At 40.0% G+C, this 15,185-nt stretch overlaps 1 protein-coding gene across 3 annotated transcripts in view; it reads left to right on the forward strand.

Annotated features, from left to right (window-relative positions):
• phactr3a (phosphatase and actin regulator 3a) overlaps positions 1–15,177 on the forward strand; it is a 38,057-nt gene extending 22,880 nt beyond the window's left edge. For 2 of the 3 annotated variants that reach the window (XM_044209851.1, XM_044209850.1), the window contains exons 3-12: positions 1,143–1,310; positions 2,038–2,253; positions 3,725–3,953; positions 4,931–5,181; positions 6,762–6,915; positions 12,743–12,798; positions 13,241–13,302; positions 13,469–13,609; positions 14,013–14,089; positions 14,540–15,177. In XM_044209851.1, coding sequence (XP_044065786.1) covers positions 1,143–1,310; positions 2,038–2,253; positions 3,725–3,953; positions 4,931–5,181; positions 6,762–6,915; positions 12,743–12,798; positions 13,241–13,302; positions 13,469–13,609; positions 14,013–14,089; positions 14,540–14,555 — 1,370 coding nt within the window. In that variant the 3' untranslated portion in view covers positions 14,556–15,177. The remainder of the gene's footprint in view (positions 1–1,142; positions 1,311–2,037; positions 2,254–3,724; positions 3,954–4,930; positions 5,182–6,761; positions 6,916–12,742; positions 12,799–13,240; positions 13,303–13,468; positions 13,610–14,012; positions 14,090–14,539) is intronic. The other variant, XM_044209852.1, reaches the window with a different exon arrangement.
• Positions 15,178–15,185: the final 8 nt, after the last annotated feature.

The following is a 15,185-nucleotide window of genomic DNA, read 5'->3' on the forward strand; positions in this document are numbered from 1 at the left end:
GTTACATCAGACATAGCCCCAGTTTGTGCCTCTCATGTATTACCATTACATTCGAGTCACAGAAAAACACTTACTGCTGTTTTCAGGGTAAATTCTGTTTAATGATACAAAATATTTTAAATAAATAATAAATTATTTTCTCAAGTTGTGACTCTATGTCATTGCTCTTTTTGTACAACACAAGAAACCTATTAACACGTTATTTTGCTTGAAAATATAGTACTAGAAAGTAACATTAACATAGACCAATATAAGTTATAGTAAAATGCTTTAAGTTTGGTTCACATTGTACAAACTGGGAAACTTTATTTTGCAGCAAACTGAATATTTTTTTCATCCAGCTGGTTAGTGGTAAGCTTTGTTAAATGACCTTCTGGATTTTTCAAACATTGCCTAGTATTTATTTTTCCAAAAAATCGGATGCTTAGTTCTGTGACTTGAATGTAACGGTAACACATGAGAGGCACAAGCTCAGGCTACATCAGACAGAGCTGTAAAATAAAACTCCAATAATTCTATTTGTTGATCTTTAAGTACGGTTTGCTTCCAATCATTAATTTGGACAACTGAATTTTGTAAAATGATAACAAGATATGATTAGATCGTCATGATACGATTCCAATGTTGATAAACAGTAATATTGACTTTTCGCACAGTCACCTTGTGTGCCTGCACACACACACACAAGGCGAAATGTGATGCTCTTGCTGTAATGGAGAGTGCTATTGAATCAAGGTAAAGACTGAATGAGGGTTGCATGCTGGACCTGCCTTTTCGTGGGGTAATTTTCCCATTATACACACATACACACATTTATTTAAAACATTTGCCAAAAAAGATATATTTTCATTCACATTATATCTATTCATAGAAAAGTGTATTTTCAGTTCTATCTCATAGTACACAAGGTGAAAATAATTCCTTAAACCAATAAACTAAATTTAAAAAAGCCTTTCTCTACCTAATGGCATTGGTTTAAACTGTTGAATCATTCCTACCTGATTTAACAGGCAATACTCACATCAAGGAAGTGAGATGGTCTCAAAGTTAGGAAATTCATATGAATGTCACATAGTTTTGTTTATCCACAACACAGAAATCATGACAGCTACACATACGTCTCCCCTCTTATCCTCTCACAGATGTAGCATTATCCAGCAGTCTTCTATGCCACGACCCGAGCTCCCCCACCCAGGGCTGCTGCTCAGACGGTGCAATCCTGCTTGGAGGATTCGGGGGACCTCTGAACCCAAACCTTACAGTCAGCAGTGTGGAATACCTTGGTCCTGAGGAGGAGCAACCCCCTCCAGGTAGGACAATTGCTTGCTGTACTCAGAGTCAACTAATAAACGGACATTATAGAGCTGCAAAAGCAACAGATAAGGGAAAAATAGTTTTTTTTAAATGGTTTCCTCAGCTTTATAGTAGCTCAATATGAGAGTGTATAGGATTGCGTTGATCAATTTGATAAAATGCTTGAAACCAATCTGAATGAAGATGGAGGGATTTTTATACTGTTTTCTTACAGCAAAAAAATTACAAAAAACCTGCTGATGTTATTATATAATTCAATTAAATGTTTGTATTAATGTTTACATTTTTTTATGCAATCCATGAAGTTATTGCTTTCTCGGATGAAACTGAGACTGAAACTTGTGACATCTGACACGTACACCATTAGAGGGCAGCAAAGACAGTTCAATGACATTCTTTGCCTCCACTCTCATCTGCCATAAGAGGTCTACAATATGCATATTTATTTGTACAAAACCAGTACATTTCTGTATACTTGGACATTGTAGAAAGTAGAACCAGTGCAGCTTGGCAAAATGTTACAGATTGCATTACTGTTTCATTCATTTTAGAATATGTTCATTATATTCACTTCATTTGTATTTTAGTTTAGTCAGGTGTTTTTTCACCAGTCATGTCAATTATAACCTGACTGTGATGTCACAGCTACCATCCTTTAAATAGTGACACTATGTTGTGCAGAAAAGCTCCTTTTAATTGCATTTTTAAATGCTTTTCCTCCAGTAGCTGCCCCTCTCCAGGACTGTGAACGGGTGGAGGAGAATGTACCACTACTGGAGGAGGAGGGAGGCGAGGAGGTGCACCCTGCCAGGGATTTACCTGAGGGGCTGCAGGATGTGGGAGAGCAAATGGAAGACAGACAAGAGGAAGAGATTCCTCCAGGAACTTCCCCACCACAAGTACCTCCGAAACTTTTGCCCCAGCTGAGTACAGGAGATGGTGAGTGCTGAGAGGTTAAGGAAAGGTCATTTGTATCTCAGATAAAGTAAATGTGGATTCACAGAGTGGCTGTAGATGCTTTAATTAAGTAAAAGTACCAATACCACAATGCAAAAATACTCCTTTACAAGTAAAAGGCCTGCATTCAGAATCCTACTTAAGTGAAAGTACAGAAGTATTATGAGCCAAATGTATTTAAGGTATCAAAAATAAAAGTACTCCTTCAGTACTCCTGTGACTGATATATTATTATATAGTGTATTATTAGATTGTTGATACTGATACTTCAATGTGTAAGCAGTTCGGTATGTGTAAGATAAATCGGAGGGATTAATGGGAGAGGAAAGAAGAAAAAACGAAGTTCACACAAATTTGTATTCACTTTTTTGACGTTTCTTTAATTGTTGCTTCTTCTTTTTTTAAATATTGGATAATTTGACCTCCTTGGGCCTTTTATTTAAGTTATTTAAATGAAATCATCTGAGAAGTTTGGAGGAGAAATGTCTCTTTTGTGGAACTGCTAACAACTCATGGACATCTGAAACATGACAAGGAGCCCCAACTAGACACTGTTGATCTGACTGTAGATCACCAGTCAAAAAGGTTGGGAACCACTAGTTTAATCTTTAACAATGTGTTATGTTTTATAAGGTTATCACATTTTTTAATGTAAATTTTGTATTTTAGTCTGAAAAGTAACTAGTAACTACAGCTGTCAAATAAATGTATCAGAGTAAAAAGTAAATTTCCTGAAATGTTGTGGATTATAAATTTAAATAAAAAATTTAATTATTTTATTTTATAAATAAAGTGGCATAAAATGGTAATGCTAAAGTAAAGTACAATTACTTTCCACTACTGTTGAAAATCTACATGAGGGAATACCTTTTGGGAGAATGGTGTTCATCCCTCCACGTAGAATTCCAGAGACTTGTTGAGCCTATATGCAAAGATGCTCGGGTCACGGTGGCTCGACACATTACTAAGACATGTAAAGTCATTATTTTCTTTAATTCTGTAGTTTCACAAATTCTAAATTTGGCACCGATAACTTGTTTGAAAGTCAAAGTTGAAGTAACTCAGGTTCATGTAAATTCCTGTACACACACAGACTAGGTAGAGCCACATGTTCTAGCCATTTAATAGAACACACATTCTGTAGTTACACTGCAGATTGAAGTAGAAGTAGAAGTAGTTTGCTCTCTAATTTCTTTGCAAGAAAACTTGTGGAGTTTGATTCCCTGTGTTCATATTTGTCATCCAGATGTTCAAATTCCCTCTCATATTAAACAGATGTGCAAGTCAAGTGGAGAGTCTAAATTCCCATAAGTAGAAATGTAAATGTGTTTCCCAAACTTCAGCTCAGTATCCTAAGATAAGCTCCCGCCCCCATGACCCTGAAAACGAATATGAGGATAAAAATTGATTCTGTTAATTAACCAGTGTTTTTCTGCTCATCCCTCTCTTTCAGATTCAGGCCCTGTGTCGCTTCCTGCTCACCTGCCCAACTCCTACCTCCCCAAGGAGCCTCCACCCAGGGCCACAGAAAGCTTGGCTTCAATGACCCTGGCGCTACGAGGGCCCCTAGCCAACTCCTCAGGGTCCCAACATCTAGGCAATATGATGCACCCTCCCATGCCCCCTAGCTGCATTATGGAGGAACTGCAGAGAGCCTTTGCTTCCAAGAACAGACAGGAGATGTGAGTCCTCAGGATGACCCCATATATCTGTTCATATAAGCTTCCTCACTCAGACATACTGGGACTGTGAAAACAAATATGTTGTTTTGTTCAGTCTTACTGGTGATAAAGCTAATGCTGGCTTTGATCAAAATCAGAATCAGAGATACTTTATTGATCCCCCAGGGGAAACTCTTTGTTACGGCTGCTCACTATCACATCACACAGGAGAAGAAGTACTAATAGAATAGAAAGAGACATAATAATAAATAAGTCTGCAAGCAAATGCACTATAATACGCCTAATCAAAATAAGTACAAGTGGGTATGAAGTATAAAGCTAAGTAAGTGTACAGTACAATGTAATAATATAAGTAATAGTAGTGCAATCATGTGTACTGTCAAGTTGAGTGTAGCAGATTTAACCAGCTTATTAGGCAGTGGATATTGCACAGCAGTAATATAGTTTAATAAATATCAACAAACATGGAATAATTAAACTGAGAACAGAGTATATTGCACAGGATTAAGAGAATATTGAGAATATTGCACAATATTTCAGCTATTGCAGTAATGTTAATGATCCAATGTCCAGTTTAGCAATATCAGTGCCAGTTTCCCCGACACTTAGAGGGAGGAGTTAAAGAGTTTGATGGCCACAGGCAGGAATGACTTCCTGTGGCGCTCTGTGGTGCATTTTGGGGGGATGAATCTTCCGCTGAAGGTACTCCTTTGTTTAGCCAGCACTAGGTTTATATCCCTTTTGATAGGTATGATGATAACATATATGATAAGTACAGTATTTGGTGACTATAATGACATTTGCTCACAAATCTCGAATTTCTGCCAACCATTTGTTAAAATGTCCCTCTGAATAGTTTAAGCATTGCTTTGTGGAATGACATCCTTAAAATTTCATATATTTAAATTCCAGATATTATCCTTTACTCCTCCCACTGCTCTCAGTATTAATTTGTCCTCCTTCCTGTGTCCCCTTAGCGTCCACGAAGGGTGTGAGCAGGGCTCACCCCCGCGGATGTGGTGTCCTGACGGACGGCTCTCTCGCTCCTGCAGCTCTGAGAACCAACACACATCATCTTTGGGGGGTGGCTGTGTGGGAGGCGGAGGGTCTGACTGGCCCAAGAAGGAGGCGGAGGAGAATAAGGAGAACGTGCGGCTGGACCAGTGCTTCTCCAACACCTCAGGCCTCCCCACCGACTTGGACGGCTGGAATGAATCTGTCATCTCTGGTGGGTTGAAGAGCTTAAAAGTATGATTTACAGTGCAGTCTGTAAGCATTTCGACATTCACACATTTTTTTGTTTGTTTTTGTTTTGGCTCTGTACTGTACATATTGGTTTTAAAATGAAACAATCACTATGAGGTTAAAGTGTTGACATTTGCTTTAATTTGAATGTGTTCACATCTATACCGGGACAACAGCTTAGGAAATGTAGCCCTGTCATTGTCTCACTGTCTAAAAATTGTCATTGCCAGCTAGAGACCAACCAGTACTCCTATCCTGCATACTGCCTGGCCCCAGCTTTGCTGTCATGTCAATTAGTTTGTGGAATTTAATTGAACAAAAATTTGTTTGGGAATTTGCACAATTTAAAGCTGCACTAATCAATGTTTTGATATTAACAATGGGTCAGTGAGAAAGGGTCAGTGTGTAATGTGAAAGGGGTCACTGTAATAAACCCACACAGAATTATCACCCAACTCAGCAGTTTATTGTTGCAAGCTTTTAAGAAAGAAAGAAGCATTGTTTTTGTTTTAAGGTCCCAACTTTATTGTTTTGGTTCACTCTCGGCACTCTCATCAGTGTTGTTTCCAACCACAGCAGACAGGAGTTTTCACCAAAAAAGCTCTGATAAATCCACTGTACGCTACCTGCTCAGGACCTAACAGCATACAGACAAAGATAGCAACAATCTGGTGAGCACAGCAGAGCATTTAGCAGCTAAAGAGCAAAATATTTCCCTCTGGAGTTGGTAGAGACCAAACAGAGCTAAAATGCGTCAATATTGGACTTACATTTGTCAGATGGCCCGAAACACGATTCTAACTAAATGTTAATGTTGCTCTGTGGCTGCTGGGTGTGTAAATAGGCAACTGGTACTAACAAATTCCCCATAGCAACTTTATAAAGAGGCCAAAAGAATCAATTAATGCTGAATAATATAGGTCTTAAAACTATATTTTTGCACAACTTTTCTTTGGCCCCTCTACAAAAAAAGCCCCCATAATGCCTCAAGGTCCTTATTATTTCAGTTGAAATTGTGCTTTAGCAGTAAATATCCCCAAAGAAATTTGCAATTAATCAAATTATGACACAGACCGGCTGACAGCTGACACAGTGAACCTGTGGCTTTTGGGGCTCCTGCAGATCTGGGTCCTTGGGGCAGTAACCTGGTTTGCACAGTTGGTAATCCAGCTTTGGTAGATACATATAAAAGGGGTGACGAGTCGCTGGATCTGAACACTCTCAAACACCCTTGAAGCTAAGAGTTGTCACTTCACCTTAATAGTCATTGTTTCATTTCAAATCCAGTTTGCTGCAATACAGAGCAAAAACAATATAAAAAGTGTCTCTATCCAAATACTTCCAAACTGCACTGCAAATAACAATCATGTGATGTGGCTGTTTGTTGAGATTAAGTGGTCATTGGCATTTTTGGGATGAGGGATAGGAAGGCTTTATTTATTTACAGTTTCATTTTGCATATAGTTAGGATATGAAAAGGAAACATGAAAACAAACACTGTGATTCTTACATGATAATAAGTTAGAGTTTCCTGTGTGTTAATGCGTGTATGCATGATTGCAGGCACACTTCCTCGCAGGCTAAGGAAGGAGTTGCTGGCTGTCAAACTACGAAACAGGCCCAGCAAGCAGGAGCTGGAGGACAGGAATATCTTTCCAGCAAGGAGCGACCAGGAGCGCCAGGAAATTCGCCAGCAGATTGAGATGAAACTTGCCAAGTAAGCAATGAAATCTTCTTCACATTGCTATCTGTGTCACTTGAATAATAGTGATGTATCTGTTAAAATAATTGCAATAAACCTTGCGTTGATCATTGTTGAACACCAGCTTCTATAATGTATTTTGTCTTGTGATAGACATATGAAATGTTTTAATATCAGTAACAGAATTTGTCTTTGTACTTGCTTAAATATCTTTCTAGCTACAATCCCTTAATATTACTCTGCAGTTAGTAAATGATTTAATGTGTTTAATATGGGATGTGTTAATCATGGTGCAACAATGCAAACCCATGACAGATCTGGGCGATGCAATGAATTTCTGCAGGGTAAACCTATATGCTTAATTGCATCAGTTACATAACACCTAACAGGGGGGATAAAAAATCAGATATAAACGGATTATCTGATTGTTTTGCACAGACTTGATTTATGTTGTGTAATCAGCTACTGCTCAGAGGAGACTGTTTGGGTGTAATGCTTTTTACTCAAGGCCAATCCTCGTGCTGGGAAGCCTCTCCTTTATGTTCCAGCATAGTACTTAACCATTTTAACTAAAACTGAGAAGTTTCCCAATGTGGGGAAATGGTATATCTATTCCAACCAGCGAGGCAGCTGAATGGAATAAAGTCCCAGAAGTCCTTTGGCACAAGAGTTAAGTAAATTCCAAAGGAAGGCTTTCAAAGGAACAATCGTTCTCACAGTTTCTGGAGTGCAACAAGCACAAACAGACGCCGCTCCCAGGAAATATCTTTGTGCAAGACGCACCGCTGATGTTTGTATCGGCTCCCCCTGCCAGGACATTAACTCTTAAACTCCACTAAGATGCCTACGTCCTCAGTCGACATTACTGCCTTTCAGAGGCTGTAGCAGGCTTTTAAAGCTAGAGTAAAGATACGGGTATTATATGAAACTAGATGACCTAAGGCATCTATTGGTACCATGTCATGCTAGCTTGTCGGGAAGAGGGCTAAATAACACTACAAAGTGAGGCTAAATTTTGGGGAGGGAAAAACTGGCATGGCCATTTTCAAAGGAGTCCCTTGACCTCTTACCTCAGTGTGTCTAAATGAAAATGGGTTCTATGGGTACCCACGAGTCTCCCCTTTACAGACATGCCCACTTTATGCTAATCCCATGCAGTTTTGGGCAAAAACCATGCAGTTTCTTCCATGCAGTATAAATGTGTTATTTTCACCTATTCTAAAAATGGTGTATTTGAATATTTCTGCATACTGGGGTCCCTGAACAGTAACAGGGACAGTAACAAGTATTGGAATTGCATAAATTGGGACTGACCGGAAAGCTGAGACTTTTGTAGACGCAATGAGCCCAATTATATTCATGTGTGATGATGTTAGTCCCCTACAATTTCATTGTAGTGAGAGCATTTTTGAAACTTGACCTCACTGTATAAAATGACCTATTGTGACCTTAACGATAATCACAGCCTCATGAAACTTAACAACCACAAACTAGAGACCTAGGGCATTCAGATGATGTATGGCTTTCTTAGGTATACTGACAATAAGGGGGTGGAGCAATTTCCAGTTTTTGATACCAAATCACAACATACATTTTTTTATGATGTTACTCAAGGTCTTGGTGTCTTAATGTGGTATTTTGGAGGGATTTATGACCATTTTTATCAATTTTCGAATGGTCAAAAATTGTTACATTTTGCACCAAATCTGTGTAACGGTATGGTATCAACCCAAACATTCCTACAACTTATGAGACATAATTGAGCATGGGAATGGCCATCACATACTTCCATCATAATGTTTTTAGCCCTTATACACTCTAAACTTTCAAAATTGGAATAGGTGCCTAACCAAAAACACAATGTTTATGACAGATTTATGACTAGAAACACTTGACACACAGTGCTGAGCTGCACCTCAAATTAAAGCGGTTCCCCGCTTTCAGATAATGTATACCACTTCTATGTGGCATATACTGTTGACCTGCTATCTCCCCCTAAAGATCCCCTGTCCCCCCCTAAAAAAGACAAAAATGGGTCTATGGTAGGGAGGGTGGAGTGGAAGAGGTTAATAGAACTGGCTTTTGTAATAGAACTGAGAAACTTAATGTCCAAAGACTGACAGCAGCAGTCTCGTGTGTGAATGTGTCACAAGACCCAGGTTCTTTAACACCAGCGTATCAAACAGAGGCACACCACAGTGTTACATAAACTGCTGTGCAATAACACAGCCAAGCACAGAGTGCCGCCCACACTTTCTAGTGAACAAGAGCTATCGTCTGTCTGTGAGACAACTAAGACTACTGCCTCCCTGATCTATTCTTAGATTAACTGGAAGAACACATTGTATTGTAATTTGAGAAAAGGTGTACAGGTGTTAACAAGTTTCAAGCAAACAGGTTATATGAAGATGAGGATGGAGCAGGACTGTAGCTTGCATAAGAACTAGCAGGGTCCGTGTCGTAAAGACAGAGAGGTTCCACTTGTAGCACAGCAGTGAGAGAAGATGCTTGTTATATGAGTACCTAGTTCTACACAGCACTGGGTTCAAATTTTCCTTTTTGATTTATAGCTGGTAACATTTCTTAACAAGTACAGAATAAATTAATGATCTCAGGAGGATCAACAAGGATTCTTAAAGCAGCTTTATTTGTGTGCTTCATGCTGACGCTGCTGAGAAAAACCTCCAGGATTTTAGAGGCTGTGTAAAATGCATGCACAGGCTTCACAAAAAGGCAGCTGTTCAAGTTTGCTGCTTTGGTTTGTGTGGAGTTATTATCACCTCAATAATCTATAAAGCCTAAGGCTCTAAATAAGGTATTTAAATATTCTAACTTCACCTACAGTGTCAAGCAGAGGCAAGAAAATGTGTTTTCATCCTACAGTACATGCATAAATTGAAGGCACACTGCACCATTTTGGAAGGAAATCCTGGCTAAATATAGCTCAGAGTGGTGAAGAGGAGGGAGCTCATTTCTCCTGGGAATTCATACTGAATGACAAAACAATCCATCACACACTCCTCTGGATTTCTCCAGATGACTCCCACCATAGATTCAGTCTGCTCTTTTTTCCATCCTATCCTATCCTGCAGCTCACGATGAAAACCTACAGTTACATTTGCCGCCGATCAAGCAGAAACTGCCATCAGGAGTTATGGCCGATAATGACACCTTGTCTATCCATTGTGTCAGTGATAGATGACCTTTCTATCTTTAGAAAGTCTCCGCCTGGCATTTGGGCTGCAGCCGCACTCAGCTGTTTCTAATCTTAGTCCCTGACACTGTTCAATAATGCATCTCACCATGTACTCCCTTCTCTTCACAAATGTGTTGTCGGGGAGTTATATCAGCAGAAATAATCGGGGGGAGGAGCAGGTGGGGGCCTGCTACTGTACTTGAAAAAGGAAGAAAGCTGGGAATGGCCAATTTTGTCTCATTGCGCAGTTGGCAGCTGAAATAAAAGAAAAGACTGAAAGCCTCTGCCACCCACTCGTTTTTTTTATTCTTTTGTTTAGAGTTTTCATCCCTCCCTTGGCTGGCATAGTTACATTTTCTATTCTAACTCGTTATATTACACAACATCCTGAGTGGCAAATGGAATCCTTATGCCAACGGGCGATTATGCGTCATCATGGTATTCTGGGGATAACTTTCAAAATCTTATTTCTGCAATCAATCCCGGATGTAGAAAGCAGTGGATGAGAAACCAGTGCAATGAGTTATGAGTGTTTTCCCATGTTGTGGTATTCTCAGTTATCCCAAATAAGGCATCTTCTGTCACCTGAGAGCAGCACAGAGTAATAAGGTTTTGTGATTCATTTGGCTTACAAAGAAGAAAATCTGACTTTGTTACCGAAATAATGTTGACAGTAATTTCTGAGTTATTCAGCTCACCGACAAAGATGAAAAAAGAAAGTGGTCTGTTTCTAAAAATAGCCACAGAGTCGCTGTAAAGCACACACAGCTCTGTGTGTAATAGTGAAATCCCCATTAGTGTGTTGCTAGGGAGAAGTGAACATTTCAAAGATACCAAGTGTTGTTGCTAAGCAACTCGACCAGGTCAGTAATACAGTGGATGGTTGTATTCGCTGGGGCTTTGGAAGTGATTTTCTGTTTTATCTGTTTAAAATGTAATACTGTAAGAGCTCTGGGAACACTTTGTCTCTCAGTTTGTTTATCGAAGAGTCGTGAAGCATTAGATTCGTCGTGTTGGGCTGTTCCCCCCCGATGAGATTTTAGGATAGTAGCAGAAAACATGCCTGATTTGATCAAAAACTACTTCACTACCTCACAGAGGAGGATAAAAATGCAAATAGGAAGAAATTGATCTTACTTATTATGTGCAATTAACAATTTCTAGACAACATTCTTGGTGTTTGTGTTCCATTTTTAATCTTATTTCTCTGAAGACACTTGCTAGCGGAGTCAAACTATCAAATTATTCCTCAAGCTATTCCTGGATGTCATGTCACACATGTTAATTAACATAACATTGCTTGCCTGTACTCATTATAGTATAGATATCTACAAGTGTAGTTTCTGTGCAGCCAGCTTTCTTTCCTTCCAATGTGGCTTCACTGATGTAGAAAGCAAACCTTATACAAATGCTTATTACATAATGCAGTTGAATACTGATGCCTTTTCTGTTTAAATGGTGTTGTAACACAAATTTGGTCATAAGTTGGGTCAAGTAAATACTTAAATAGTATTAACAAAGTTTAGAAGACTAAAATGATTTCATTAGCTATTAGCTATATAGTGCCCATCTACCCAGTGAAACACACACACACACACACACACATTGGGCCACCTGCTTTGTGGGTGTCTGGGTCTCAATACAGGTGACCTAACTTTGATCATTTACAGGACAGAACTATAAAGTGTCCAATGTTATCTTGGGCGAGGGGATAAAAAGCGTCCTGTTGCGTGGCGGCATTCTGCCCTCTCTGTCCTTTCCACCTCTGGAGGTGTGCTGTGGGGTGTGCCACATGATGTCTGGAGCTGAGCCCTGTTGTGCAGCTCACATTTATTATTTATACAAAGTATGAATAGTTCACATGCACAGGGGACACCGGGAAAACATTGGATTTTGGAGACCTTTTGGACGCTTTGATGGTGAGGTAACGTGACAGCTTGAAATAAATGTGTAGTAAATAAGTGTGATCTGAATGCTTAAACTTCATTATAGCAAAGGAGGGATTGGGATTGTATTAGATCATAAACTAGGCTACAGTATTTTGAATCTATCCAGTATTTTATTCCCTGTTTGAAATAGATTCTTTTCCTTCCTTTAAAAAAAGGTCTTTTGTGTGACTAAAGATAAAATGAACTGGTGCAACATGGGTAAAATGACTGCCAGTAGCCCAGTGATCAGTACATCAGGAGGAGGTTGGGGATGCCGTGAGTAAGAGCCTGTTAGGCTCCGCCTCCTACAAATTATGCATGCAGTAACCAGGGAAACTAGGGAAGTCGCGCCCCAGCAGCCCATCACGACCCAGTTCAAAAGCGCCTGTACTCTGTGGCGGATAATAGAGAGGAGTGCCTGGGCTGCTGCGGCGGTGTAGAGTAAACAGCAGCTGAACCTGAGATGCAGCATCTTGAAATCGAAAAATAATTTGGTGGTGAATTCTCGAACAGGAGAATTGCGCTTCTTTGACTATTCCAGATGTGGGGAGCGCCTCTGCCAAAGCATCACAGCCGTGGTTTGGATGCGAGATGGAGACATAGGGGATTCCTCTCGAGAACGCGCACAATGAAGAAACTACAGCCGGTTTAAAGAGGATAGGACAGGGACAGTTGAAGCCAAAATGGTTCAAAACGTGGTTTTGGTGTTTCTCCGCAGGAGGCTGAGCCAGAGACCGAATGTGGAGGAGCTGGAGAGTCGGAACATCCTGAAACGTAAGTTCAAACAGTCCAATTTCTGTTTCCGAACTACCGCCTGATCACCCGAATACTTATATTTATAATTTAAAAATATATATAAAAACCCTGATCAAAAACACTTAAACAGGGCAAGATGGTGCATTAATAATAGCACAGATTGCCCAGTGTAGTGCATTATTCAGGAGCGAGAGAACGCATGAGTGCACATTGCTTCTCTTCACTGTTAACCCTGTTAAAGGTGGTAGGAACTGAATTTGTATAGAAATTCTCGGCATGATAACCTTGCTTTGGCTTACATTTTTTAAAACAGATTTTACATCAATTTAATTACACGATGGGTGATGAATCTATGCTCATAATTCATTTGAATAAAATAACAATCTGTAGTGTCTTTAATATTTTTGTAGAATGTTTACTTGCTGATATAGTATGAATTGTAGTTTTCTTTTTTCCCCAGAGAGAAACGACCAGACAGAGCAAGAGGAGAGGAGGGAGATCAAACAGCGGCTAAACAGAAAGGTGCATACATACTTTCCAAATATTTAGAAACATTTGTTTTTGATAGCTAACACCAAAACAATATCAACCAAATGGACATTGTACACATGAAGCACATGGAGACTGGTTAATTCAAACTGAATAGCAGCCAGCTATAAATGTTTGTCCAATTTCTTGTGTGTCCCAGCTCAACCAGCGGCCCACAGTAGATGAACTACGAGACAGAAAGATTCTGATCCGCTTCAGTGACTATGTGGAGGTGGCCAAAGCTCAGGACTATGACAGGAGAGCAGACAAGCCCTGGACTCGGCTCTCAGCGGCAGACAAGGTGTGTATTTGTGTAAATATATATGTGATATTATATTATATATATAGTGTAATAATTGACTGAAGAAACTTTGGGTTTTTGAAATAACAGCCATACAGTACATGTCAACCTTTATGACCTGCCACTTATCACTTGGACTTATCATCAAAAGAAGTTCACTATTGGAGGCCAGTCTGATAACAAAATTCCCTAAATTCTATGACCTATTGCTCATCAAGACTATTTGCATTGCATGTTGCTGTTATCAGCTTATCTCACCAAATCCCCCCCGTTCTAGTTTTTTTTTTATAGGCTGGTTATATTATCTCTTCCTCCTGCTGTCACTTTGCTGTTCAAAGGTTGCAGCACCCCAGTGGCTCAGGGTGTACTTAGGGACTAATGCTGTTTTTCCTCTTCCCCACAGGCTGCAATCCGAAAAGAGCTGAACGAGTTTAAAAGCACTGAGATGGAAGTGCATGCCTCAAGCAAACACCTAACGAGGTCAGTATTGTGAAGTGTATATCTGTGTGTAGTATGTGTTTGGAAATGCATGTTTGCTCTATTCTGGGCAGTAGCGTTCTAAATTTAGCTCTCCTTGCTCATCCAGAGAGCACTGAGGAGCTAAAGATAGATGGCAGTGCTTCAAAAACGGGGGGGGGTTGTCCTCTTGAGAGCTTGCATGGAGAATGATAAAAGGCCACAGTGTCCTTGGCTGAGCTTGTATGGAAAGCAGGGGTCCTTGTTGTGAGTTGTAACAGTGACCCAGAGGGTGGATTGGATGCAAGTACATATCCAGCCCCTCAGCGCATTAATGACTGTGCTAAAAATAGCCCCACAGAAGTGATTAATAGCTGCAAAAATAGCTGGGTATGATGACAAAGGCACCTTCTGCTCTCACGGTTTGTACTTTTCCCCTTTACACACGGTTTCTCCACACGTTTGTCTCTCCAGGTTCCACCGGCCATGAAAGCAGGAAGTTTCTTCTGTGAAGAAATGCTGAGCGTGGAAATTTTCTGAAGCTGCTCAGCGATGACAGTTCAAAGAGCCTGGAGCCTTTTCGTCTTCAGCGTGTCTTTAACATTCTTCCAGCACCCTTGACTATCATATCATCAGTATGATGGCACGGGTGTGGGAGAGAAGATGACAGTAATGTTTGCGGCAGTGTGTCCTGGAGACTACTGAACGTCGCCACATGGAAGCTGGCTGGTGGAAGAGGACTTTGGTGGAGCCTCTGACTCAGGATAAGAGCGGAGGAAAAAACTTGTCATTCAGTCAGTGTTGGTTTTTTTGTTTTGTTTTTTGTACTATTTCATGGACTCCTTTGGCAAGGCAGTGTGAATCTGTGTAGTGGGATGAAGTTGTGCATGTGACCAGCTTCACCTTTTCTTAACTGATGAATAATGTGTCACTTGGACTGTGTTAAGACTGTGCAGTCTGGGGAGGTGGTATTGGGGATGAATTTGATATTAACTGTACATACAGTATGTCAAGTATGTCAATCTGAATGAGGCCGTCAATGTCTTCACTGAAAAGAGAAATACCTTTGTAAGCACTACTTGTCTTCAAAATACAAGGTCTTTTTTTAAGAATCTCTATC

Source organism: Siniperca chuatsi, linkage group LG10 (assembly GCF_020085105.1).
Source record: "Siniperca chuatsi isolate FFG_IHB_CAS linkage group LG10, ASM2008510v1, whole genome shotgun sequence".
In the NCBI taxonomy this organism is placed as follows: Eukaryota; Metazoa; Chordata; class Actinopteri; order Centrarchiformes; family Sinipercidae; genus Siniperca; species Siniperca chuatsi.